The 27,876-nt window shown below is 40.7% G+C and overlaps 1 protein-coding gene across 3 annotated transcripts in view; it reads left to right on the top strand.

Moving 5' to 3' along the window:
• Window positions 1-27,876, top strand: part of arl15a (ADP-ribosylation factor-like 15a) — a 265,660-nt gene that overhangs the window by 90,651 nt on the left and 147,133 nt on the right. For 2 of the 3 annotated variants that reach the window (XM_067438410.1, XM_067438408.1), the window contains exon 3: window positions 1,820-1,879. The exons of the other annotated variant lie outside the window; for it this stretch is intronic. In XM_067438410.1, coding sequence (XP_067294511.1) covers window positions 1,820-1,879 — 60 coding nt within the window. The remainder of the gene's footprint in view (window positions 1-1,819; window positions 1,880-27,876) is intronic. 3 annotated transcript variants of the gene reach the window in all.

The following is a 27,876-nucleotide window of genomic DNA, read 5'->3' as shown; positions in this document are numbered from 1 at the left end:
GGTTTCCGGGTGTATCTTGAAATATACTGTTCCGTGTTACTCTGATCCGCTTTTTCCCACATACGTCCGGTAAACCTCAAATTACACAGGAGTTTACCATGCCCGGATAATCCCGTATTCCAGGGTTTTCATGCAGTGTTACCCAACATGATCATCATCTCTGAGAGAAATTGTAAAGGTGAATGCAAACAAGCTCTCCGTTTAGGATTCGAGTAAATATAATCCAAGCTCCTTTGATGACGTGCATGATTACGTTACTGTTGATCATCTGTCCATCATCGTCTAAAGCCCGCCCTGATGATTTCATTGGTCCGAACAGTTTCTGTTCGGAGATAATTACTCCTCTATGGAGCAATGCCAGACCGAACTGCCCAACCTAAAAATGTTGTGGGCGGGGCTAAGTTCGGCTGGCATCCAGGCTAGTAATATGTGCTAACAAAGTAAATAGGGTCAATTTTGATTTCATGAGGACTTTAAAAATAGTGGTTAAAAATATTTCTATAAATCATAAATTCAGAAATGTATAATTTGTAATGTGTGAAACGTATTGATATTGTCTTTAATCATATTTGAACCTTATATTGGTTAGGCTAGTAGTTTTTGCTGTGGTAATGAAATTAGACATGAGTAGGGATGGGTACCGAAACCCGGTATTAAACGGGCCCCGGGGGTGAATTTTGAAAGACCGTTGTATCGATAAGCTCGGACATTATTGGTTCTGCTGTTGGTACTTTTGAAAATACACAAGACGAGAGAGAGAGAGAGAGAGAGAGAGAGAGAGAGAGAGAGAGAGAGAGAGAGAGAGAGAGAGAGAGAGAGAGAGAGAGAGAGAGAGACATAGCCTGGTTACACTTTAGATCTGTGATAGTCTGATTTTATTTTAGATTTTGGCTTCCAAAGATTATAATTATAATATTTATGTTTAGCGCAACTTCCCTTTGCAGCAACGCTGTAATTTCTCCCTAAAACTCAAACGCAATAACAGAATCAGCACGATCAGTGATTGTTGTAAAATACAGTCTAGCTACTGTTGGTAAATTGTGGGATGCGTTTAATAATAAAAAGAGCGATTAAAAGCACAAAAATGTGTGCAAGAGATTGTTCCCAAGTCGGCGCGCGCTCTGAAACAGCCCGCAACGAGACGAGCAAATTACACTTTCGGTTTCACACTCGCATCTAAACGATCAAATGTACACAATAATCCATGTCAAAATGACCGGCTTGGAGAGTCTCTTAAACACAACACAATTTTTGTCTAAAATGAACGTAGTTATTATGGATATAGTTGGGAGAAAATGTAGTGCATCTGCCAAAGTCGCCTATAGATCTGCAAATCTATCTTAAAGAGGCAGCGGTGTAAATAAACATGCTGACGAATTACTGCGAATTAAACAACCAAATGCAAAGAGAAAATCACTCAAAAGCTCTTGAATTAATAACTTCAACTTTAATAAGCATTAATTTAGGGTATCTATGATAAACTATGTAGCGTTTTTTTACATTTGATTACTAGAATTCTTCCTGAAATTAAGCACTGTGTAGGCCTTTATAATGTGTATCTTTGTTAATTGTGTGTGTGTGTGTATGTATGTATATATATATATATATATATATATATATATATATATATATATATATATTAAATCTCAAAAAGTACCGATAAGAATACCGTTAAAGTACCGGACCGATAAACAGTATTGATAAGAGTAGTAATACCGTTAAATCATTAACGATACCCATACTTAGACATGAGAATTGTGAAATTTATATACACACAAAGTTTGTGCAAATTTTAAAATCAACATGTTTTCTTCCACAGGTTTCAGCATCAAGGCAGTGCCATTTGAAAATGCGATACTGAATGTGAAGGAACTAGGAGGTAATACAAACAAATAGACTACATTCAGCATCTCCTATCCAGGTACTGCAGAGTAGACTATTGCCATGTTAATCCAGTGGTCTCTGGGACAGATTTCTTAGGTTTAGCCACCTGAACTCTAGTAGGAGTGTCTCCTACTTCCCAATAATAGTGTAATTTAAAAAACTTCAATATATATTCTCTATGTAAAAGTCAGCATGAAATGGAAATTCCACCTAACAATTTTTTTACGCATCTTGTTAAACTAGTTTTGAATGAATTATCCTTGCATATTTACATTTTGTATTTTTTTTTAACTTTTTTGTCATTGTGATTTTTTAAAATCAAAATGTCATAACTTTCTGATGACACATAATGTCTTTCTCCAATCAAAGGCCAAGCTCGCATTCACCTGCCTCCATTTTAGAGTTCAACACTCGGATTTAAAAATCCAGTCGACAACTGATAGGCAGAAACAAGCCCCTCCCTATATTACACTCAAATGTACATCACATTATGAAAGAAAAGATCTTTCACTACTTCAGTTTCATGGTGACTTTTTAACATTTAAATGCAATTTTGCTTAAATTCAGAATGGAGCATTCTGTCATTCATTAAAGTGTTAAAAAATGACAAAGAATGTGTAGAAAATATGAAGATATAGAAGATATGCATTTCTACGGAAGCTTATTGCATTCACTTGAGAAAAAAAATCTACTCTGTTTTTCTGAATTAATGACTTAATTATCTCAGAATTATGAGATAATTTTTCATGAATACATTTTTTTGCTGTTTTTCTGAATTAATGACTTAATTATCTCAGAATTATGAGATAATTTTTCATGAATATTTTTTTTTTTTGCTCTGTTTTTCTGAATTAATGACTTAATTATCTCAGAATTATATCTATTTTAGCTGGATTGCATGGAAGTAAACATGTCCCGCCTTTCAAATTTGTGCAGACAGCCGATCTCATGAAAATTCGTATAAATAGTAGTATAAATAAGTGTGCAATCTTGTGGGACGTATACGCTAAAATGAGTTTTGGTGTGCATATGGTACACAGTTTTTCACGTGCTTATGATACGCACTTTATGGCATATTATACGTACGAACCCCCCATCCCACCATCCCCAACCTACTCAAGAGCATGTCATATGCATGCACGCGAAAGACTGTGTAGCACGTGCATTATCTCAGTAAACATTCCACACAATATACATTCCAGACGATATACATTAGACACGATTTCACACTCGTACTATTGATACACATTACTATGTGATCGTGTTAAGATTATGCATCTGAAATGCATTCAGGCTGGCTACGTGGTGACACAAGAGACAATCAGGCAATTGTTAAAAATACTGGATCCCCATGGAGTGCAATAGCAATGTCAAGCAGATCAGTATGTTCTTTTCTGCTGTCATGAGCTGTCTGCACAAAGTTGATGCACTAAAAACAATACAATTTTTATTACTTAAAGACAATGTCTCAAACCCAAAGTAAAATAAATCCGGATTAAATTTGAAAGGCGGCACATGTTTACTTCCATGCAATCCAGCTAAAATAGAGCTCTTGGCTGGATTTTGAGGGATCTCATTAATTCAGAAAAACAGAGCAAAACATTTTTTATTTATGAAAAATTATCTCATAATTCTGAGATAATTAAGTCATTAATTCAGAAAAACAGAGCAAAAAAAAATTATTCATGAAAAATTATCTCATAATTCTGAGATAATTAAGTCATTAATTCAGAAAAACAGAGCAAAAAAAATTTATTCATGAAAAATTATCTCATAATTCTGAGATAATTAAGTCATTAATTCAGAAAAACAGAGTAGATTTTTTTTTCTCTAGTGAATGCAATAAGCTTCCGTACATTTCTGTTATATGCACAATACAATATATTATTCTGTTAAATTACATAGCTGTCTCATCGTCTTTGATTACATAGTGTCAGTATTATTATGTATTTTTTAAAGTTCTGCACAATATAGTTAAAGAAGTTTATTTCGTTTAGTTTATTTCATGCTTGTGAAGAGGAGCATAACACATGGTATTATAATATCAGGCATCCTTTTAGAATTTATTTTTTTCTAATATAAAATTTATATTTAACTTGTCAATCAAAATTTCAGCCTCCTTCAACTTCTCTATTTTACACGTATAATTAATCTGACAAGATGGTTTATTTGGATTGGATGCAAGACCACAGGTACAATGTTGGAAGATGCTTGTTGTTGTAGGACTTCGGAACAGAAAGAGGTCTGTGGAAAGAGATATAAATCAGAGCCCGACTCTGTTTATGAGAATGGTAGGGAAGCTGCTCTTTGAAGTGATTTATGTGTTTTGCGGTACGCAGGGGGACATTACAGGTGTACTCTGTATCATGACAAGTGGCCTTACCGACGCTACAGAATCAAGAGCTCACTTAAAGAAAAACAACAGGGATAGAGAACACTGTAAACCATGGGGAGGCCTGGCTAAATCTGAAATGCATATGGAGGGCTGTGAAATGAAGCTTCTCCAGTAGGTGAGGTCAGAGCCCCCAGGGATGTTTTTAATGGATTGTGGCCTCCAGTGTTCTTTAAGATGAGGCTGATGTATCACCTGGAGCAGGACACATCTGCTCTGACTGAAAGTTCGCAGAGTACCTGAAAGGGAATACAGCTGTAAAAGATGTGTTGTGCATGTGTTTTTATGCTGCCCCATGAACTGCCTTCCTTTGGTCATTGATGCATGTAACCTACTGAGATGTCTCCATTCTTTGTGAAACTATTATTCTTAGGCTGTGCATATAGATGAGTGATTCTCAATCTTTTTGACTCTAAGGCCCATAATATTTCTTTATTTAGATTTTTAATATATTTATTATAATTTATTCATTTAAATATTTTTTTAAATGATGTTTTATTAAACAAGGTTCGGGAGGAGCTCGATAAAATAATTGACGCAGGAGGAGAGTACTCAGCTAATCAACAAAAGAGGTGTATATATATATATATATATATATATATATATATATATATATATATATATATATATAAACACAGCCGTCTTACCTCCATTTTGTTGACAGTTTATCAGCATTCCTCCACCACCACTTCTCCACATTTTGCTCTTTTTAGTTCTAAACCACTTACATATGCAGGGTCCTCTGTGTTCGGGCCCAGGACAGCACGCCAAATACGCATTTAAATTTACTCTCTATAAATTATATGTAAGTGTGAACTCGTGAAATTAACTTAAATAAGTCATCCTTGGAAAACTGCTAGTTAAGGCACATGAAACGTCCTTAGTGAGCAGTGCTAAAGAATGACATGAAAATACTGTACCGGATTGTGTAAAGAACTGACTGAAGCAATATCAATGCAACCATCAGAGATAAGAATGAGAATATGTTGCTGACAAAAGAAGAGCAAGTCCAGCACTGGGTTGAGCATTTCCGAGAAAAAGAGCACTTTTTTTACCCCAGGGATTTCTCCCCTGAACTGGAAGTGAAAACAGACACAATCACAGTTGATGATTGAGTCTTCAAAAAAATTGAAGAGCGGCAATGCGAAAATTCCAGATTCTTGAAGAACTAGTGTTATACAATCACGTAAATGTCATTGCCAGGAAACGCCTTTTGCACAAGGCTCTGAGAGATGGTTAAAGAGTAAGCAGGATTCCAGCACAGTTGGTCCCGCACAGAACAAATCTTCTCTCTGTGCAACCTGTATTGTATGAACAGTGTACTGAATTTCAACATCCTCTCATGGTCAAGTACATTGACTTTGAGAAAGCATTCGACAGCGTTCACCACTCCCGCAAATCTAAATCATAACTGTAACCCAAGGTGTTGCTTGCAAACCGACACAAGAACATCTAAGATCTTTTTTGTCATGACGGGCATCAGGCAAGGGTGCATTTTGTCACCCTTGCTGTTCCTGCTCATCAAGTGGAACACAATAAGTGAAAATGACTGTGACATTTCATGGAAAGACTAGACAAGGTTGGCCGATCTGGACTTTGCAGATGATATCACACTTCTAGCTACTACAGCAACTTGCCACCAGGTTAAAAAGATTTGCAATCAAGATCAAGCTGCGGATCAACATCAAATACACCCAAGTGATGTAAATGTGCGGGGAAGACCAAGCTCTCATGACGGCAATCACCATTGGCAACCAGCCGCTCACTGATATAGAGCAGTTTACATACTTGGGCAGTGTGATCACACAGGATGATGATGCAGAGCCAGACGTAAACCAACGCATTGGAAAGGCAGCTAATTTGTTCCAACGGATGCACAACATCTGGATATCACCCAGCATTAGCACGCCTCTCAAGATCCTCCTTTATCCACCTTTTTTCTGATGAGCCTACTGCATTTTAGATTATGAGAGGCACTTCCGGTTTGGGGAAGTTCCACTCAAAAAGACAAATAATCCTTATCTGTCAGTTTGACTGAATGAGCTATAAAATTTCCTTCATGTCTGATTTCAGACGTCAGGAAAATAACGTAGCAAGAATATCTGTAGCAGACCTCTTTTTAGTCGCCGTATTCTTTTCCTCCTGATTATCTTTTTTTATTCTGCTGTAACAGTATGAAAATGACAACATATGCTGAGCATTTGTGGACTCCTCTCCATATTTAATTTACAATATATCCTATGAATAATTCACTAGAATACACTAAGGGTACTTTTACTTAATTTTCCTTGGCATTTTTCAAGTAGACAACAATGTTGTCGAAACAATCCCTGTTCACATAGATCTGCGAAAATAACTGTGAATGCAAGGTCACTTTGTAAAGAACTATGCATTTATAGACTTAACACCGTGTTCACAAATTTGTGTTTTTGTAGATTACACAGAGATAATATAAATACATTTTTGTAAAACTTGCACTTTCAACGAAACAAAAATTTGCGTTTACAGGCCAACACACTGTTGTTGTGTTAATTAAGGGCTAGAACGAATAAAAAGTTGACGTGCAAACAGCCTCTAAAATGTTTTAGGCCCCGTCCACACGGAGACACGTTTAGCTGTATATGTATAAATTTTGTACCGTATCAGCGTTGGAAGCATGAATCCGATATGTTTTGAAACCGGGTCCCACGGGTGGATAAATCTGAAAATGACAATCTTCCGTTTTCGTGTGTACAGCCAATCCTTATATTTTGCAAAACGGTGATGTCATCACACTACGTCCAGCACTGTGAAAGAGTTAAGGGATACAACTACGGGCACTGGGCATGTGCACATCAATATCGCGTCATTTAATTACCGTATTTGCATTATGGTAAGGGTATGTTTAGGTTCGGGGTAGGTGTAGGTGTTAAAACACATCTGTTAAATAGCACATATGTATTTATTGTTATTTTACGTGAGCTTGTGCCTCACTTCCAACCATTGCTTCTATCCATAACTCTTCTTCTCCGTTTTTAGTGTATTTCTGTGGGAAAATTACAGTGCCACACACTGGCCTGGCATACATACTACATCGTTTTGAGTCGTTTTCATAGCTCTCGTGTTGACGCAGATATTTCTTGAAACGAGGAAAAAAAAAAGATTGAATAATAAAGCTCTGGCTTCGTGTAGACGGGGCCTTAGTTTTCTCCCAGGCTGCACTGTCACTCCCTCACAAGGATCACACTAACCAGAACAATAATGACCTGCACCTGCTCATTAGCACGCCCCTCCCTTGTAAGTCAAATCTGGATCTGGAATCTGGAAAATGAGGGCGGTGTGAGGCAGAGACTTGAATATATAAGGGTGTGTTATTCTAATGATAATCGTTTTCAGCCGCAGCATTTATCAAGGGCAAGAATTGCGTACACCTGGATTACAGAGGTGCATACAGCTTCATAAATCAGGCGGTGAGAGGAGTGTAAGCATAATCTTACGCCAACATATGCGTCCGTTTTTACGCAAGATTGATAAATGAGGGCCATTGTACCCAGTTTTGCATTCATAGAGCAGACTTCTTACTGATTGTTTACAGTTTAATGGGAGTTACTCCCATAATTCATGCAAAGCCTCATGGATTGTAGAAAAAATGTCTTGGTTATGTATGTAACCCTTGTTCCCTGAAGAAGGGAATGGAGATGTTATGTCATTGACTCACAGAATGGGGTTTTCACTTAGAAGCCTCACTTTCGAGTTCTACAAAACAAGCCAATGGCAAAACAATACCATGGGCCTGTGGAAATTGCATAGCGAACTCCACCCACCCGCATGGGTATACAATAGGGATGCAACAATACAGTTAGTCCACGGTTAGTCCTCGGTTTTTAACCCTGGGTTTTGATTCAGATAGGTTTTTTGCTATTCTATTCTTAGGCGACAGGAACAGAAAGAGGTTAAGGAGAAAATGTTTTTATCGCAATACTTTCTTTATTGCTTTCTTTATTTGACTTAAAAGACTTGGAAAAACACCTCGGGTTATGACTATAACCCATGTTTCCTGAGAGGGAACGAGACACTGGGGTACACACCCAGTGTGACGCGTCTGAAGCGTGAATGAAAAAAGTCCAATCTTGATTGGTGTTGCGTCATGACGTAGTGTGTGACGTCATACCCGGAAGGTACAAAGGGCACAAGCACAGATAGCTTTACTGCAATGAACAAACACTCTGGCAATGGGTGTGGTGACAAGACGCAGTGTCTCGTTCCCTCTCAGGGAACATGGGTTATAGTCATAACCCGAGACGTTCCCTTCTCGAGGGAACTCGCACTGTCATCCAGTGGCCCACCTGGCCGCTTCGCAGATCTCCTTTAAAGAGGCTCCAGAAAGAAGGGCAACCGAGGAAGCCATGCCCCTTGGCCAACCCCTCGAGCACTACTGCCAGGTCCCAGATTGGGGCTCTGGAATGAGCCACAGGCCTCATCCTTTGCGCCCCACGGAGGAACCGTACAACCAACTGATGCCTCCCCAATGGTCCATCACCTATAGATGAGTGGAAAGCCCCAATGGCAGCCACGTACACCTTAAGTGTGGATGGGGTAAGCCCGGCGGGGAAGCGATCTTGGAGGAACTCAAGCACTGAAGCCACCGGGCAGTTAACTGGGTTCACCTCATGCTCTCTACACCAAGTGGAAAACACATTTCACTTCAGGCTGTATAGTCTCCTGGTGGAAGGAGCTCTGGAGCTAAGTAAGGTCAGGCATCCAAGGCCAACGGGAACCACAGTGGACAGTGGGACGTCTCTCGAGACGCGAATAGATCCACTTCCACCGGCGTGGAGCCGCTACTCCCCGGGGCTCAGCCCCTGCCTCGGCAGGATGTCTGCTTCCTGGTTTTGGTCCCCTGGAATCTCCCTGAGGGATTACAGTTTCCCTTGGGACCACAGGAGGACCTGATGTGCCAATCTGCACAGAGGGTGCGACCAGGCCCCCCCGATGATTTAGATACGATACTACGGCCATATTGTCCGAATCGTATCAGGACATGGTGGCCGCGGAGGTCCAGGAAAAAGCTCCTTAGAGCTTTATAGACCACCAGCATTTCCAGGTAGTTGATGTTCCAGGAAGAATGCCGTTTCTCTCATGGACCTCCCACAAAGCGGCCTTCCATGACTGCGCCCCAGCCAGTGAAGGAGGCATCTGTTGAAAGAGTTTTCCGACAAAATGATGCTCCCGGTACTGGCCAAAGGGACAGAAACCAAGGCTTCTTCCATATGACGAAGGAACAAGGGCATCTGCGCGTTACCCTGATCATACGAAAAGGATTCCCCTTTGGGGAAAACCCCTTGGTCTTCAGCCACCACTGTAGAAGTTTCCTGTGGAGATGGCCGAACGGAATCACGTTGGATGCTGCTGCCATGAGACCCAGCAGTCTCTGGAACTGCTTGACAGTGAGGCTGTGGCCTAGCTTCACCCTGGAGAACTGACATTAAGAACAACAAAGCTACAGACCGGCAGAGGGTGAAAACAACTCTTCACTGACCGGAATGACCACCAACTCATTTGAATGTTGGCAGCTGGGCTGAAGTGCACGACAAGGACGGTTTGAAACAGGGCCCTATGGGCAGGCAAAGTCATGCAAAGCAGCTAAGAAGAGCCAGTCTGAGGTTTGCAAGAGACCATAAGGATTGGACTGTAGAGGATTGGAGTAAGGTCATCTTCTTACTCCAATCCCAATGGAGTAAGTTGGAATTGGAATTCTCCATTGGGATTCTCAATTGGAATCCCAATGGAGTCCAATTTTCAGCTTTGTCCAACATCTAGTCGTCTAATGGTTAGACGGAGGCCTGGAGAGGCCTACAAGCCACAGTGTATCGCATCCACTGTGAAATTTGGTGGAAGATTGGTGATGATCTGGGGGTACTTCAGCAAGGCTGGAATTAGGCAGATTTGTCTTTGTGAAGGACGCATGAATTAAACCACGTACAAGGTTGTCCTGGAAGAAAACTTGCTTCCTTCTGCTCTGACAATGTTCCCCAACTCTGAGGACTGTTTTTTCCAGCAGGACAATGGTCCATGCCACACAGCCAGGTCAATCAAGGTGTGGATGGAGGACCACCAGATCAAGATGCATGAAAGCTATGACTCAAAATCAGGGTTATTCCACCAAATATTGATTTCAATTACAATATTTTTATTTGGAATTTAGGAAAATGTTGTCAGTTGTTTAGATAATGAAACTAAAATGTAAATTTTACCCAAACACATACCTATAAATAGTAAAACCAGAGAAACTGATAATTTTGCAGTGGTATCTTAATTTTTTTCAGAGCTGTATATAAAGATTTACAGTGGCAGTTCAGAGATATACAGTAGAATTTAAGTATGAAATTTAATAAAAAAATGTAGGCTAAACTAAACTAAATTAAAACGGCATGGTCTTCAATAAACAATAAACGTTGATTCAAGAGCAGTGAGTGATTTTTCTCTTTGTCTTTTGTTGTTTTATTAACATAATTTTAGAGGTGAACTGTCACTTTAAGGACAATTGTTCATGAGCACTGCTGTCAATTTAAGACCTGCTTGAATCTTATATACAGACACACAATTTTACTTTCACTTTAGACTGTGGTGTGACAGGCAGCGGGGCGAGGGACCGCGAGAGCGGGCCGGTGATTAATGTTGACAAGTGCCAGCTGAGTGGCACACCGGTCTCGCCTCTCTGTCCTTACCCCCAGGTGCCGCGGCCGCCGTGATCGCCGGGAGAGGGGGGGGGGGGAGTAGAGCGCAGTCTCGGGAGTGCCCCCCGGCCTGCGAGGGGCGATGGGGGTATGTGGTGTGACAGGCAGCGGGGCGAGGGACCGCGAGAGCGGGCCGGTGATTAATGTTGACAAGTGCCAGCTACGTGGCACACCGGTCTCGTCTCGCGGCCATGTGACGGGAGCATAAAAGGAGGAACAAGAGCTGCGGAAGACGAGAGAGGACCAGGCCTGGATTTTATGTTATGTTTTGTTTTACGTGTTATTATGTGTTTGTGGGCAGTCGTCCGTGAGGGGCTGCCCACGTTTTATTTTGTGTGTTTGCGGGCAGTCGTCCGTGAGGGGCTGCCCGCGGTTTTACTTTCATTTTGTTTATTTATTTTAAATAAATGTTTGTGAAACGTTCGCCGGTTCCCGCCTCCTTCCTTCCCATCTACGAACTTCATTACATAGACATAACCGATTGTGTTTATATATATTTACCTTGTGTGTATTTGACAGTATTAGCACAGTAAGACTACTTAGTCCAGCAACTTTTAGTGCACCCACTCACTGCATGTAAAACACTGCATAAGCACGCAAATTAAATGTTTTTTTAAACATTTTGTTGAATAATAAATATACTTTTTTTATCAAATATGAATTTTTTTATATAGACAATCATTTTTGCCCATCTTGATGCACTTTTAAGTACTTTATCAACTCTAAGTGGCTACTTTAGCAACTCAAGGGCCATTATAAATGTCATCTGCTGGTCTAGACTGTGCTTGAATTTAGGTAGCAAGAGAAAGGAATTTTGATTTAGCCTCAACGATTTTTTCTGGACATGCAATATATTGGTACTAAATCAGTTTTTTGGTGATATAATTTTTTTTTTTTATTAATCAGTTTCAGTTGATTTATCAATCATTTATCTGATTTTTTACATTTAGATTACTTTAGCTGTCATCTAACATGCATTAAAATATCTTTTTATTAACCCTTAAAGAACTAGAACATTTTTGGGGCACCTGATGTGCCTCTACTTTTCTTTGTTTTTCTCCCCCATTCTAGCAGTTAGCATCAAGTGCTATATATTATTTTAAACAGGAGAACCTGAAGTTTCCATCTAGCTCATTTGATGTCCCAATTTTACATTTATTTATTCTGAGAATGGATTAAATTAATATAATTTCAAGAAAAATGGCAGCAAAAATTTGATGTTTTTACTAGGAACTCAAACAGAACTTCGTGAAGTTTGGATTTTTTCCTTTAGAAAGTTAGACTTGGTTGTTTTACACTTCCAGATTAAATGTTGTGTACGTAACAATCCCTCAGCAAGTTATAACCATTTATTATAACATTAGGCATTTCTAGGTTTTTGAGTGAAAACAGGTGTATTTTATTTACTGATAATGTGTCCTAAAAAGTTCAAGCAATAAAGTAAATAGAAAGATTGTTATATAATAACAACATTGAAACAAACATTTTTCTTCAGAGAAATATATTTTAATTTGAACATGAAAAACAAACGCAAACAATACATCAAGTTGTGACAACAAACCGTGAAATAAAATATACTGAGGCTACTTTTACATGTGGCTACTATTTTCATAAACAGACATTTCAACTTCTCTGCACATAATCTTCTCAAACACAAATTGAGGAAAATATAAAAGTGAAAATTGTGTAAAACACTAACTACATACAAATAGAGGAATATACTGACTGTGCTCTGCACTGTAAAAAAATTATTGTTGTTTTTTGTTGGTTTAACTTAAAAAAGTAAGTAACCTGGTTGCCTTAAAATTTTGAGTTTATTGAAATAAAAAAAAATGAGTTGATACAATGAAGGAAATTTGTTTAATAAATAGAAACTCAAAATATTTTTGTATCTGAACCACATAAAAAATTTGATGAATCATGAAAATAGCACAATTTGGCATGTTTCACTGCGTCATCAGAAATAAAACACACACAATTACCCAATATGCTTAAAAAATCTTTTAATAATATTTTAATAAAGGTTGTCTAATCTCAAAAAATGTTTATTGTATTAACTCAAAATTTTTATTTTAATGAACTCAAATTTTTCTAAATAATTTTTTACAGTGTGAGAGAGAGAGCGCTTTGCACGCGTTTATTTCTGTTTGGTTTCATGATGCATGCAAATTCTCACCCACGTTCATTTTTCAGAGAAACGTGATTCGTGGTTCAAAAGACCAAACACTGTGTTTATTGGTTGAATTATGAAAGTTTCAACGAATCTGGGCACAGGGGGGTGGGACTAATAAAAAAACTCAGGGGAACAACCCACGTGTGTTTCCCAGACAAATCAATGCTGCATATTTTGATGATGCATCCACGCTGACTATGGAGCCTCTGAATGATCAATCGCGAGACATATTATACCCATGGATTCTCCTCTTTATGGTGCAGTTTACAGCATACAGATTGGATTTGCGGTTTAAAAGTTATTAAACATTTTAGAACGGTAGTTATTTTTAGCCACGGGCGGCTAGCTCGGTCTTTAAGGGTTAAAGGGGGGGGTGAAACACTCAGTTTCAGTCAATCACATGTCAATCTTGAGTACCTCTAGAGTAGTATTGCCTCCTTCATATCTCCGAAAAGTCTTTAGTTGTATTATATTTATAAAATAAATATGGGCTGTACCGAATCTTTCCGGAAAAAAAACGAGCGCCTGGAGGCGTATCGTAGTGGCGAGTGCGCAAAGCGATGACGTCCTCAAGTGTGGAGAAACCCTTGCTATCGATCTCAGCTAATACAGATAATGATCCGAAGGCTGAAATAAATTGAACAGGAGAAACAGCAACAGCAGGACGTCCGTCTCTGTGGTATGTACTGTATTTTGTGGCCTGTCAACATTTGTGTGTCTTTACTCGCAGTTTATGAGGACATGATTCGGTTTATGGACTATTGTATGCGACTAAACCTTAGCAGTAGCAAGCAAAACGGTTTTGCACGTCAGACTAGTGTAACGTTATACATAGAACAACAATAGAGTAACCGTTAGCGCATTTGAATGACGAAGCATGCGATCGCGTCGTTTACTGATGTTTACTCACGCGACAACAGCATAGACATTTGAAGCAGTTTTACTCACCGGCTGCTTCCAAAGCAGGACCGAACCTTTATTGCTGGGACCGCTCCGTCAAAAACACACTTCTTGGAGTGTGGAGATCCACTTTGCGTTGCGACTGAAGCGATGTTGTGAAGCATCAAATCGCTCAAATCGGTTCAAATGCAGCGCTGCCTTCCCGGAATGCTGTGCTGAAGCGTTGAAGTCGCTTGATGTCAAAGTGGAGGAATGAAGTGGAGCGCGGCACAGACTATAACCGACATAAGTGTTCACGGACGACTGGATATGCACCTGAGAGCAGTGTTTATGGGCGTGCATTTCCTCTCTCGCTCTAGTCACACGCGCGCGCGCACCCTACCGGGAGAAGAGCCGTACGGCCCATACAAGGACCTTCCGCTCTTATTAACGTCAAGCTGAGCCATACTCGGAAAAAACTCTCCGAAACTTGTGAGAAACCGGAAGGAGTATTTTTGAAACAGAAATACTCCATCAAACGTCCAACATTAGTTTTTGAAACTTTGTCCATGTTTAGGATGGGAATCCAAGTCTTTAACAGTGTAAAAAGCTCAGTATGCATGAAACAGCATTTCACCCCCCCCTTTAACTGTTAGTTTGCTAAAGATGGTTAATCTTTTGCAAATTTTTTAATTAATCATACGTTCACTTTTCAGCATTTAAAAGTAGTGCTTTTCAGATTATTTTGTATGAGTATTGATGTATTTATTTAGGAAAAAAATAGTACAGTATATCATAATATGAAAATAATTGTAAAATAGTGCATCACTACATCTTTTCAATTCTTATGTAAGCATTTCTTCATAAAGATTTTTAGAGGGGTTATATGCATTTTTTCATGTGTTCCTTCTATAGATTTGATCGCATAATGTCATTTTTCAAAGTAAACTAGGTCTACTGTCTCTCCATTCAACCAGTGCTTCGGAAGAATGAAACATCCCATTGGGCCTGGCACAAGACTTACTTAACCTAAACTACATCTGCAAAGCTAACTTAGTTGTGGAGCGGAAAAGGCAGAGGAGGCTGACTCACTATTATGACTGTGTGTTTCCGCTGCTAAATTGAGTAATGCATTTTTTAACACCCTCTCCCATGCGTCCGCAAAGCTTACAACTGTCAAGCCCTTCCCTTCTCCTTCAAGAGCCAGGAAACAACATTCTAACACCATATCTGACATTCACCAGGCTCTCAAACCCTCTCATGAAGTAAACATACAGTATTTCATGTGTAGTGTCATTATGTACACTACCATTTAAAAGTTTGGGGTTTGTACTTTTTTTTTTGAAAGAAGCTTTTGCTCACCAAACTGCATGTATTCGATCAAAAATGCAGTAAAACAGTAATATTTTGAAATTATTTTACAAATTAAAAAAGTAAAATGTTCTATTATAATATATATATATATATATATATATATATATATATATATATATATATATATATATATATATATATATAATTATTATAATATATATTAGAGCAGTAAGACAACTTAGTCCAGTAATCACGTGTTTGACAGGCTTTTAGTGCGCTCAGCGCATGTAAAACAGTCATGCACGCGAATTAACTGTTTAACCGGCAAGACTCACAATATTTAAAACGGAGAGAAATACAAATAATTTATTAAATGCAAAACTGAGAAAACTGCAATTCACAAGCGTGAACTGTTCAATTTTATATTGATATATTGAGAATTGTGGCATCCCCTATATATATATATATATATATATATATATATATATATATATATATATATATATATATATATATATATATATATATATATATATATACAGTTTGGGATTCGTACGATTTTTAAATATTCTTAAAGAGAAAGGAAAATTATTACTAAAAATTATTATTAATTATTATTAAAAAAACTGAAATTATTAGTTCTTAATCTTTGTGATTTGTGCTAAAAATTGGACGTTGTTCCCTTGCTTCGGTAATTGATGTACCGCAGAATTTACACATTGCAGAATTTTTTTTTGCCTTACTACATATGAACTCTTTGTGGCTCTTATATGCAAACAAAATAATTATGATTATTTGAATTATTGATGATAATTATGATTATTTGAATTATTGAATTATTGATAATATGAATTATTCCTAACCTGAGTCCTGCTACCTTTGTGTTAGTTATGCACAGTTGCGCATCATTGGATGTGTAAAACATCAATTTATAGAAATATTAACATTAAAAGTAATAATCATAAAATATTTTGAATGGAATTTGAGTGGACTCGGAAATAAATCCGAGTCCTAATATGTTCGAGTACGAGTCAATTCCGAGTTCGAAATGCACACGAGTCCATGACAAGACCGAGACCATTAAAATATGGACCAAGTCCGAGTCTCGAGTACAAATCGCTGTTTTTTGTAACATTGCAAATGTCTTGACTGTCAATTGTGATCCATTTAATGCAGCCTTTCTCTATAAGAATATTTAAAAATCTTACGAATCCCAAACTGTATATTTCAGCAGCACAGTTAACAAAATGAAATATCAATGCTTCATCATACTCTTTCATAATGACTTACACAAGCTGAATTTGCAAAACAAACTTTATATTGTTAGACTTTTCGGTTTGAAACCCTGGAGTCTTTATTTAGCCATCATCGCAAAAGTCTCAGCCCTCAGAGTTAAAATCAAAACATGTAAAAAGAAAATTTTAATTACGAGGTAATTCTGACCTTCATTTGCAGCAAAGGCTAATGTGTGACAAAATGGAAAAGTGAGTAATTCCATAATTCTTTAATTCTTTAATCCATTTAGAAAGTGTTAGAAAGAAAATACAATTTTCCCACTGGTTGTGTCAGTATCAATCCCTTGAATATAATCACATCGACATGACTTACAAAGAGGCATCATGAGAATGAACACATCTCTAAAAATCAGTGCTATATAAACTGTTGAATGACAGGAAGGATGAATGCGAATGTGAGAGTTCTGAATGTGAACTATGAGCATTTGCCATAGTGACATATCATCAGTTTGTCACACAGCTTGTGGCCTAAAGTCTGTCGTCCTGCTGCGGTTAACAAACTGCTTCCCTCATCCGTGTAATAATCCGCCCTGATGGCAAGAAACAATCCGTGTCTGTTACCCTTTTGACACAAAGGCTAGCGATGCCCTGTGTGTGTTAGCAGTATGTCCAATAGGTGTGAGGCATGGCTGGCACAGTGAAGAGGCATCTGTTAATGGAGTCTGTGAATGTGCCCTCTCCTGTGACATTGACGTCAAAGGAGATTAGACGTGACTTTATGTGTGATGATAGCCCTTGCTGTGAATGTCAGACAATGTTATTCATTTCCTTACCACTTCATTTTTAGGCACAGACCAAACAGTGTCCTGATTGTTTTTTACTAAACTCTTAATGTCAAATGACTGAATCAGCATGCATATTTCAATGTGTGAGTAGTTATTAGAGCCATCTGCGTTATCACCCCCGTTGTACTTGAGTATCTTACAGTCAGGTGACCACTTAGATTTGGAAAGCATGAATTTTCATACCATCTGGATAAAAAGGAAATTGTCTGTGCTTTGCATTCTATCTCATTTCTCTTCTAACTTATACATTATACACAAATACAATTATGTTTTGTATGATGTTTTTCTAATTTGATTTGATTTTGTTCTGCATTTGGGAAACAAATCAAATGTAAAATGGGCTCCAAATTTTGGGCCCGTATATAAAGCGTCTAAGAATCCTCTTAGAAAGCGCCTAATTTAGCTTAAAAACTTCTATGTAGGAGTCTTAGCTTAGGAGAGATTCAGGACCAATCTGAGAGCAGAAAGGAACATACAAAAACTTGTATTTTAGTGAAGAGGCAGGGCTGACCCCATTGCTACGAATGACACAGTCTTTTGAAGATTGTGATTGGTTGGTTGTCCAAGATGGAAAAGGAGCGCTTTTGAGTAAAGATTCTATATAAGCATTTACTTTGAAATCACAGGCGTCATTTTTCCTGTTTTACCCAACAAAACAACAAACATCTTTTTACACAAACATCCTAAAAAATCCATTTTATATAAAAATCCATTTATATATATATTCATTTTCTACAACAGAACATAAAGCACCTGTATGGCACCATATTTCTTCAAACACTGCTAATGAATTCATAGTTTTGTAAAAAAGAAAATCAATTGACAGTCTTGCTTTAATCAAAGCAGCAAATACCTTTTCCACATTACATTCTCTATTGTGCTCAATTTTATCTCTTCTACTGACATAAATAGACATTTTGACCTAAAATAAAATGAATCACCTGACATTTTTGTTTTCCTTTTTGTACATATTTAAATCCCAAAATAAACGTTTGTACAGAAAATTCCTCATTAAAACAATTTAACAGACTTTGTAAAACATAAAACAGAGGCTTCAGTCTTGAACATTGCATAAAAGTGTGAAAAACAGTCTCTCTTTTAAAACAAAAAGGACACTCTTGGCTAACACTTGGATTTAAAACAGAAATAAAAGCATTCAACGCAATAATACCATGAAGAATTGGCCACTGTAAATCTCCAACTCGTTTAGCTAACGGTGGCTTATAAAGTGCTCTCCACACTGGGTTTACATCTTTACTCATTTTAAAAACATCATGCCATGGTGAATCAACTCTTCCATGTAAGCCCTTTTTATTAAAAGATTTTACACAAGCTTTATACCATTTTTTACCATTATTTTCACACAGCTCCATATCTGTCAATTTTTCAATGTCCAAAAACCACCCCCATTGTTTCCCCCAACCTGGGTGAAAGAAGCAAGTTTGGAAAAAAGTATTTTTCATCTGGGATTAACTCCCCTTTCCAATAACCTTGAAGCATGATTTTTTCCTCTGTTGTAAAAAACGACTGTAATTTTTGAAGTACCTGTGCAACGACTCGACACTATTTAACATTTAAACCATTAGCAACATCACTGACATTTACAAAACTTGGTCCAGCCAATTTTATTAAACATTCAAGTGTTACAATTTTGGCTTTAATAAATGTTGCAGTCATTGCCCCCAAACGTGAGCCATAGATCAAAGGCTCTTTCAAAAACCAAAATAGAGAGATTTCAGTGTCATCTTTGTTTCAGTGTTCCATACTTTAAAAAGATTTCTGTAAAAGTCTGGCATCCTGGATGTATTTATCTTTCCGGGATCCAACAAGAACAATGATTTGTCCAAAAATCCTACAAGCCAAGGGCCTCCAACATAAATTGTCCGGTCCAGCAATAAAACGTTGGATAAAATGCAATCTAAAAGCTGCAGTCCGACTTTGCAAATGTATAAGCCCTTGCGCTCCTTCTTCTTTAGGCAAATACAAGACATGATGAGGAATCCAATGCACCCCCCCCCCCTCCCCCCCAAAAAAAAAATCAACTAAAAGAGACTGAATTTTTGAAATTAACCAAACAGGTGGATCCATACAAGCTAATCAATGCCACAATAAAGAGGCTACTAAGTTATTAGTAATCAAAGTACGTCCTCTTTATGATAGATTTTTTAAATCCATTTCCACTTCAAGAGATGACTTTTACATTTTTCAATTATTCCTTCCCAGTTTTTTTGAACAATTGTATCTTCCACTAAAAACACTCCCAAGTATTTTAAACTATCTCTTTTCCAACTTAAGCCATTGTGGAGTAATGGTCTTTCTTTTTCCCATTTTCCAACCAGCACTGCTTCACTTTTACCCCCGTTAATTCTTGCTGAAGAAATAATTTCGAACACTTTTGATAGCACTTTATAGTCACAGCACAATAAGGACACAGGTCGTCAGTTTTTGTCTCTCACGTCACCTTTTTTTGGCAAAAGGGTGAGGACCGCTCTCCTACAGCTCAGCGGCAGAAGTCCTCCGACTAGACTGTCACTGAGAACTGCTAGCAGATCCTCCCCTAACACAGGCCAAAAGGCTTTATAGAACTCCACTGGGATTCCATCCATCCCAGGAGCCTTGCCATTCTCCATACTTTGGAGAGCTTCATGCAGTTCACTCAGGCCTATAGCTCTCTTGATTGTTGCATTAGCGTCTTCAGAGACTTTTGGTAGCCCTTCATAAAAAAACTGCTTAACAACCTGATCTTCCTTGTGCTCACAACTATACAGCTCTTCATAAAAAACGATTGCTCTTTTCCGAATTCCAGTAGGATCTGATACAAGAGAACCGGTCTCAGAAAATAAAGAATGTATAAAGCGTATTTGACCGTTTTTTTTTTCTAGACTAAAGAAGAATTTTGATGGAATATCCATCTGGTCTATATCTTTAAAATGAGATCGAACTAGTGCACCCTGTGCTTTCACTCATTGTATGTCAGACAACACAGATTAAAAAAAAATAATAAAACAAAGGGATTCAATATGTGTTTGATTTCCACTTGACTGTGCCACTTCTTGAAAATTCTAAATTTCATCTTCTAAATTTTTTATAGATTTAATCATATCTTTTGTGACATTGTAAGTGTACTGTTGACATAGTTGCTTTATTTGTACTTTACCAAACTCCCACCATTTTTGTAAAGACTGAAACTGATCCCTTTCATTCTTAAAGTTGTCCCCCAAAAATTAATAGTATCTTTAAAATGTGCGTCACTTAGTAAATTTGTATTAAAATGCCAATAAGCACTTTTTGGCTTTACAGAGTTTAAAGTTACTGTACATATAACAAGACTATGATCAGAAAACCCAATTGGGGTTATGAAACAATTCTTAAAAATACTTAGCTGATGTTTAAAACAAACAATCCAGTCTTGCCAAAGACAATGTGTTATCACGGGCATGTGCCCATGTGTACTGCTTTAGATTCCCATTTAAACTCCTCCATACATCACATAAATCATTTGTTCCAATCATTTGAATAAGGTGTTTACAAGAAAGTAAATGTCTTCAACATTTAAAATCACTTTCAACACAATTAAAATCTCCACATAAAAATAAATGTTCTTCAGACTTACATTTTAACAAAGTTTCACACAGAGTATCCAGAAAAACCATTTGTTCTGCTGCTAGAGTTGGCGTATACACACAAATAAAAACAAAGACATGGTTCTCAAACTGGGCTTGAATCTTTAGCAGTCTACCTTTTACAACCTATTCCATAGCCCAAGAAAAAGGAGTAAAACTACTTGCAAATAAAATGGCAACACCTCCACTAAGTAAGGTTTTATGACTTAAAAAAGAGAGCCCTTTAAATTCTTTAGTCCATTCAATAGAATATGTTATATCACTGTGTGTCTCCTGCACAAATAAAACATAAATTTTCTTCTGATTCATGATTTCATATAGAGCAGCACGTTTTATACAATCTCTTGCTCCATTAACATTCAGAGATGCTATACGAATGTCACCCATATGAAAAAAAGAAAAAATAAAACATAAAGAAAAAATCAGCCAATAAGGGCTAGTAATTTTGGCCAGTTTACTGCCATAAAACATTCAGTTGTTGTTGAAGTTTGGTGACAAGTTTTTTCAAACGATACACTTAAACGATACACCTCGCTCATGAAAGTCCTACTGTTTTCTACAAAACGTTTAATGTCTGGGAAGTATTCAGCTACTTGTACACCCCTCAGGTTTTTTGTCAGTTTTAAAAACTTCTTGATTTCCTCAGTGTCATAATCTTGACATGTCCATTCATTTTGAGAACTAGATGCCCTAGAGTCAGAAAAATCACTGTCATTGCCAATATCATCCATATCAGACTCCTTTTCAATTTCTGTTTTTCTTGTTTTGATTCTGGAACTTTGTCCTTCTTTTTTCTCTTTAATGGTGTTTTAAAAACGGCCTGCTCTAGATCCATCGTCAAATTATTGCTTAGACAAACACTCTCTGAAGGAGACTGTGTGTCCGACACTACTGGGACATGTAAAACATCCATACCCTCCTCAGGCCTGGACTCGTCTATAACACTGACAGGGACAGCTACATCAATCTGCCCTTTATTTCCAAACGTGGTCTGATTCACCTTTTCTGTCTGTGAATGAAGAAATACATCAGATAAGTCACTAGTGGATGGCCCAGGTTCAGTTTGAGAATGTTCCAGAACATTATCTGTTCCTCCACCCACGACTTGCACACCGTTATCAGCTGAGACCCCCTGCGTGTTTGTGCCGTTACTGTCTGGACACGCACGCACTAAATGGCCAGTTTTGCCACACGCAAAGCACTTCATTACATCCATAGACACAAAGACAGTGTAATCAAATTCAGATTAAGTTCAGAACGATTATCCTTCAGAATCATATAAATAAATCTCCTGAAAGACACTACAGGCTCTATTTTAATGATCTGAAAGGCAAGTGTCAAAGCGCGAAGGGCAAGTAACTTTGTGGGCGGGTCTCAGCGCTGTTGCTATTTTCCCGGTGGGATAAATGACTCTTGTGCCCAACGCAAATCTATAATTGGTTGGTCTGAAGTAGCTTCATTATTCATAGGTGTGGTTTGGGCGTAACGTGAATAAACCAATCAGAGCGTCATCCAACATTCCCTTTAAAAGCAGGTGCGCAAGTTCCATTATGGATTGCTATTATTATGGCGTATTTGCCAGGCGCACGCCAGGAGCGGTTCACAGCCGAGGAGACTGATGTTCTTGTAAGAGCAGTGAAAGACAGAAAAGTTGTGTTGTACACTGAAAAAATAAAACCCTTGGATCAACTTAAAAAAATTGAAGTAATCGATCACACGAAATATTTTACATTGACTCAAGTAAATAATTTAATTTAGTTTAATTTGAAAAGTTTAAATTTATGCAACCACTTTTTAAAGGTTGATCAAACTAATTATTTTAGATTGGAACAAACGAATTATTTTAAATTGGATCAAACTAACAAATCATTATTTTATGTTGGAATAAACTGATTATTTAAATTCAAACAAAGTAATATTTATAGGCCAGAGTAAATTAATTATTTTAGGTTGTCTCAAATTAAGATGTCATTATTTAAAATGTAAAATCAAAAAAATAGCTTGTAAAACATTTTGATCAATGACTATCATAACACTTTCCTTTAGAACACATTTATATTTATTGTTCAATAAACATGTTCACATGTATAAAGATTAGCAGTCTCCTTCACACAAAAATACAAATTTGTTACAAATAATCAAATCATCACTTGATGACATCACATTAGTAGTAATATTAAATTAGGAATGTTTTTCTGACAACACATTTCACCATAAAACATCCTAAAATACAATTAAAATGTTAAGATACAAATATATCTCATGTTTATAAATGTATATGATTATGAACAGTCTCTTTCAGCTGAACACCAGAGACAAATCCCAGAACTGCTCCTCAGACAGTGAACAGTGAACACTGTATCAGTTTCTGATACAGAGCTGTAAGCTCTACATTTAAAGGGTTAGTTCACCCAAAAATGAAAATTCTGTCATTAATCACTTATCCTCATGTCGTTCAACACTCGTGAGACCTCTGTTCATCTTTGGAACACAATTAAAGATATTTTAGTTGAAATCCGATGGCTCAGAAAGGCCTTCATTGACACCAATGTCATTTCCTCTCTCAAGACCCATAAAGGCACTAAAGACGTCGTTACAAAGCCCATCTCACTACAGCAGCTTTACAATCATTTTATAAAGTGACGAGAATAGTTCCCTTTCAGTCGGTCACGTTCGACGTACGTCAGAACTGAACCGACGAATGGGATCTTACTTTAGAGACCAATCCTACTTCGAGCATCTAACAACGAGCCAATGAAATTTGGCATGCGATCACGCATTCCACGCTCCGCCCCGCAGCGCGGGTATAAATAGGAAGTGGAATGGTAGATCAGCGCTTTCTACTTCGGAGCCGAGCAGTGCTTACTGTTTCCTACGAAGAGTGTCTGACTATGAGTCAAAGAGTGTTGAGTGAGAGAGTCTGCCAGTGCGGGTGATACGGCGCGTCAGTGAGAGACCGTCTGATCAGTGATCAAGCGATCTAAAGGAGCTTGTTGGTTCGCTGAGCGTTTCCCATACAAACTGTTGGTTCGCTGAGCGTTTCCTATACAAACTGTTGGTTCGCTGGGCGTTACACACACACAAATACACATCACTGAGAGCTCACACAGGCTTGCAGAACGAACTGTGTGGAGCCGCGGTCATCTCCCTGAGTGCTTCAGCACACTAAAAGAGCAGCTTTCCATTCACAAAAGAGCAACACGGTTTGACCCTGCGTCTTTTTCAAGATGTCATTCAAACCGTGTATTCCTGGTATGCAACTGTTTCCTGTCCTCTTGACGGCCACGAGCGCATGTGAGATTGCTATCGTGGGTGATTCATGTTCTGGTAAAAGAACATGGTCACGTCGGCGCGTTGTTCGTCTCCCCCTTCTCATAAAGGGCTCGAGTGTTCAGCGCGCCGTGTGCCGTCGAGCGGCCGGCTGACAGCGGTGGTTGTCACGACAACCGGCGCGCGTCAGTCGGCGCTCTAGATGCGCGGTCGAGACTATGAAACCTCAGATGGGGTCGAGTCCCTTCGCCTATCCCCCGATCTAGTTCATTTCTAGTGTTACTGGAAAAGGGCTACTTTGGCTGATAAGCGCTGGTGGCCTGAGGATTACAGTGGGGATTCCCCGCCGGGTAAATCCCCTCGGGCCCCCACTCCTCTATCGCATCAAAAGCATGCTGAGACTCTGTTCGTGGGTGGTACGGATTCTCTCATGAGAACACGACCACGTCAGGGCATTGTTCGCCTTGCCTTCTTCATAGAGGCTTGAGCGCTCAGTGCGCTGTGTGCCGTTCTGACGGCCACGTTCACTGTCTCGCATGCCTGCTGGTAGTTGAAGGTGGAATCGCTGGTCCTAAAGAGAAAAAGGGCTAGCGTTTCATTTTTGGCTCTGGCAGAGGACAGATGTCAATTGCTGCATCGGAGAGAGGGAAATATGGAGGGTCAAAAGGGCCAAAAATGAGACAAAAAAAAAAAAAAAAAAGTATCATTGTTTTCCCTCTCTCACTGCCCTCTGCCCTGCACGCACGAGGGTAGTCCCAGCCCAGGGGTTGTGCAGGAACTGCGTGCGGTGTTGGACCTCGCCCTATGGGCGACGAAAATCACTGCACGCTCCCTGGGTCAGGCGATGTCCACACTAGTGGTCCAGGAATAGGGGGCTAACCTGACAGATATGCGCAAGAAAAGCCTGTCTGTCGGGCTGGCCTCCTCGGCGGCACCATCGAGAACTTTGCCCAGCAGTTCTTGGTGGCCCAAGAGCAGACGGAGGCGTTGCACCAGGGTGCCGACGACCAGCTGCTCGGTCGTCGGTCGCAGCGCCTCTGCCGGCTCGTCGCCGAGGGCATCCCCTCCTGCGTCCGCCTCCACCCTGCTAGAGCCGAGCAGCAGCCTCCACTGGAGGAGCAGGGTGCCGGACGCGAGGGACGCCCAACCCGTCCAGGGCCCGCTAACCGGCAGGCAAGCGCAAGGGGACGCGGCCCTGAGACGGGCCGGCTAGGGAGAACAGGAGCTGCTCGGGGGAGACGATGTTCGCATCCCTCCCCCACCCCCCCGGAGGAGGACCGGGGGGCCCTGACTGGTTTCGGTTCTGCCACTGGCTCTCCGGAGTCCAGCGGTACCCACATTTTAAGAGCAGTTTCCTCTCTCTCTGGGCCCCAAGAGGGTCAGGTTGGCAGTGTGCGACGCCCACGGGCCTTGTCACTCCTTTCCTACCCTCCCGTCGCCAGGGGGCAGTTGTGTGGGCCTCGAGGACGCCCCCGGGCCTTCTCACCCACACACTTCCTCTCTCGTGAGCACTCAGTCAACACTCCGGGCCGCCCACGGGCCTCCCGGGTCGGGGCTGAGTGCTTCACTTCCCTGCCTCCGGGCAGTGGGCAGCAGAGTGGGCTCCGAGGACGCCTCCGGGCCTTCTCACCCACTCTCTGTCCAAACCAGGAGTGCTCAGGCAACACTTCGGGCCGCCTCCGGGCCTCCCGAGTCGGGCCAGAGTACTCCGCTTCGCTGCCCCACCCCGGGCATGTCTGTGGTGCGGTTGGTCCCGCTTGCACGGTCTCTGGGGGCCTGGCTAGGTCTCCCCGGGCCGTCTCGCTGGCTCATCCGTACCATCAGACTCGGCTACGCGATTCAGTTCGCGCGCCGGCCGCCCAAGTACAGGGGCATCCTCTTCACCTCCGTGCGAAGCAGCGATGCTCAGGTCTTGAGGTCAGAGATTGAGGTCCTACTGGCGAAGGACGCGATCGAGCCGGTTCCTCCAGCCGATATGAAGACGGGGTTCTATAGCCCCTACTTCATTGTGCCCAAGAAGGGGGTGGGTTACGACCAATCCTGGACCTGCGAGTTCTGAATCGGGCCCTGCACAAGCTCCCGTTCAGGATGTTGACGCAGAAACGCATTTCCAATGCATCCGTCCCCAGGATTGGTTTGCAGCGATCGACCTGAAGGATGCGTACTTCCGTGTGTCTTTCTCCCTCAACACAGACCGTTCCTACGTTTGGCGTTCGAGGGGAAAGCATATCAGTACAAGGTCCTGCCCTTCGGGCTGTCCCTGTCGCCCCGCGTCTTTACGAAGGTCGCGGAGGCAGCCATTGTTCCGCTCAGAGAACGCGGCGTTCGGATTCTCAACTACCTCGACGGTTGGCTGATCCTAGCCCAGTCGAAGGACCAGTTGTGCGAACACAGGGACTTGGTGCTCAGTCACCTCAGCCAGTTGGGCCTTCGGGTCAACCGAGAGAAGAGCAAACTCTGTCCTACACAGAGGATCTCTTATCTCGGTATGGAGCTGGACTCGGTCAACCGGACGGCGCGCCTCACCGAGGAGCGAGTCCAGTCGGTGTTGAACTGCTTGAATATGTTCAAGAGCAGGACAGCGGTCCCACTGAATTCTTTCAGAGGCTCCTGGGGCATATGGCATCTGCAGCCGCGGTCACGCCGCTCGGATTGCTTCATATGAGACCGCTTCAACGCTGGCTCGAAGGCCGAGTCCCGAGGTGGGCGTGGCAGAGCGGTCAGTACCGGGTCCCAGTGACTCCTTACTGCCGCCAAACCTTCAGCCCGTGGTCCAGCACTTCGTTTCTCCGGGCCGGGGTGCCCCTAGAACAAGTGTCCAGGCATGCTGTGCTATTCACGGATGCCTCCACCACAGGCTGGGGGGCCACGTACAACGGGCATGCAGTTGCTGGTCTGTGGACGGGGCCGCAATTGCATTGGCATATCAATTGCCTCGAGTTACTGGCAGTACATCTGGCACTCCGCCGCCTCAAGGGGCCGCTGCGTGGCAAGCATGTACTGGTCCGTACGGACAGCACCACGGCCGTTGCGTACATCAACCGTCAGGGTGGTCTACGCTCCCGTTGTTTGCTCCAACTCGCCCGCCACCTCCTCCTGTGGAGTCAGAAGCAGCTGAGGTCGCTTCGGGCCATTCATGTCCCTGGTGTGCTGAACCAGACAGCCGACGAGCTCTCTCGTCAGCCGACACCTCCGGGAGAGTGGCGACTCCACCCCCAGGCGGTCCAGCTGATATGGGACCAGTTCGGAGCCGCACAGGTCGACCTGTTTGCCTCTCCGGACTCGACCCATTGCCAGTGGTACTATTCCCTGACCGGGGGTACCCTCGGCACAGATGCACTGGCGCACAGCTGGCCCCGGGACCTACGCAAGTATGCGTTTCCCCCAGTGAGCCTTCTTGCACAGACTCTGTGCAAGGTCAGGGAGGACGAGGAGCAGGTCTTGTTAGTTGCGCCGTATTGGCCCAACCGGACCTGGTTCCCAGAACTCACACTCCTCGCGACAGCCCCTCCTTGGCCGATTCCCCTGAGGAAGGACCTTCTTTC

Source organism: Pseudorasbora parva, chromosome 3 (genome assembly GCF_024679245.1).
Source record: "Pseudorasbora parva isolate DD20220531a chromosome 3, ASM2467924v1, whole genome shotgun sequence".
Lineage (NCBI taxonomy): Eukaryota > Metazoa > Chordata > Actinopteri > Cypriniformes > Gobionidae > Pseudorasbora > Pseudorasbora parva.
This window is presented reverse-complemented; position numbering and strand designations above follow the sequence as displayed.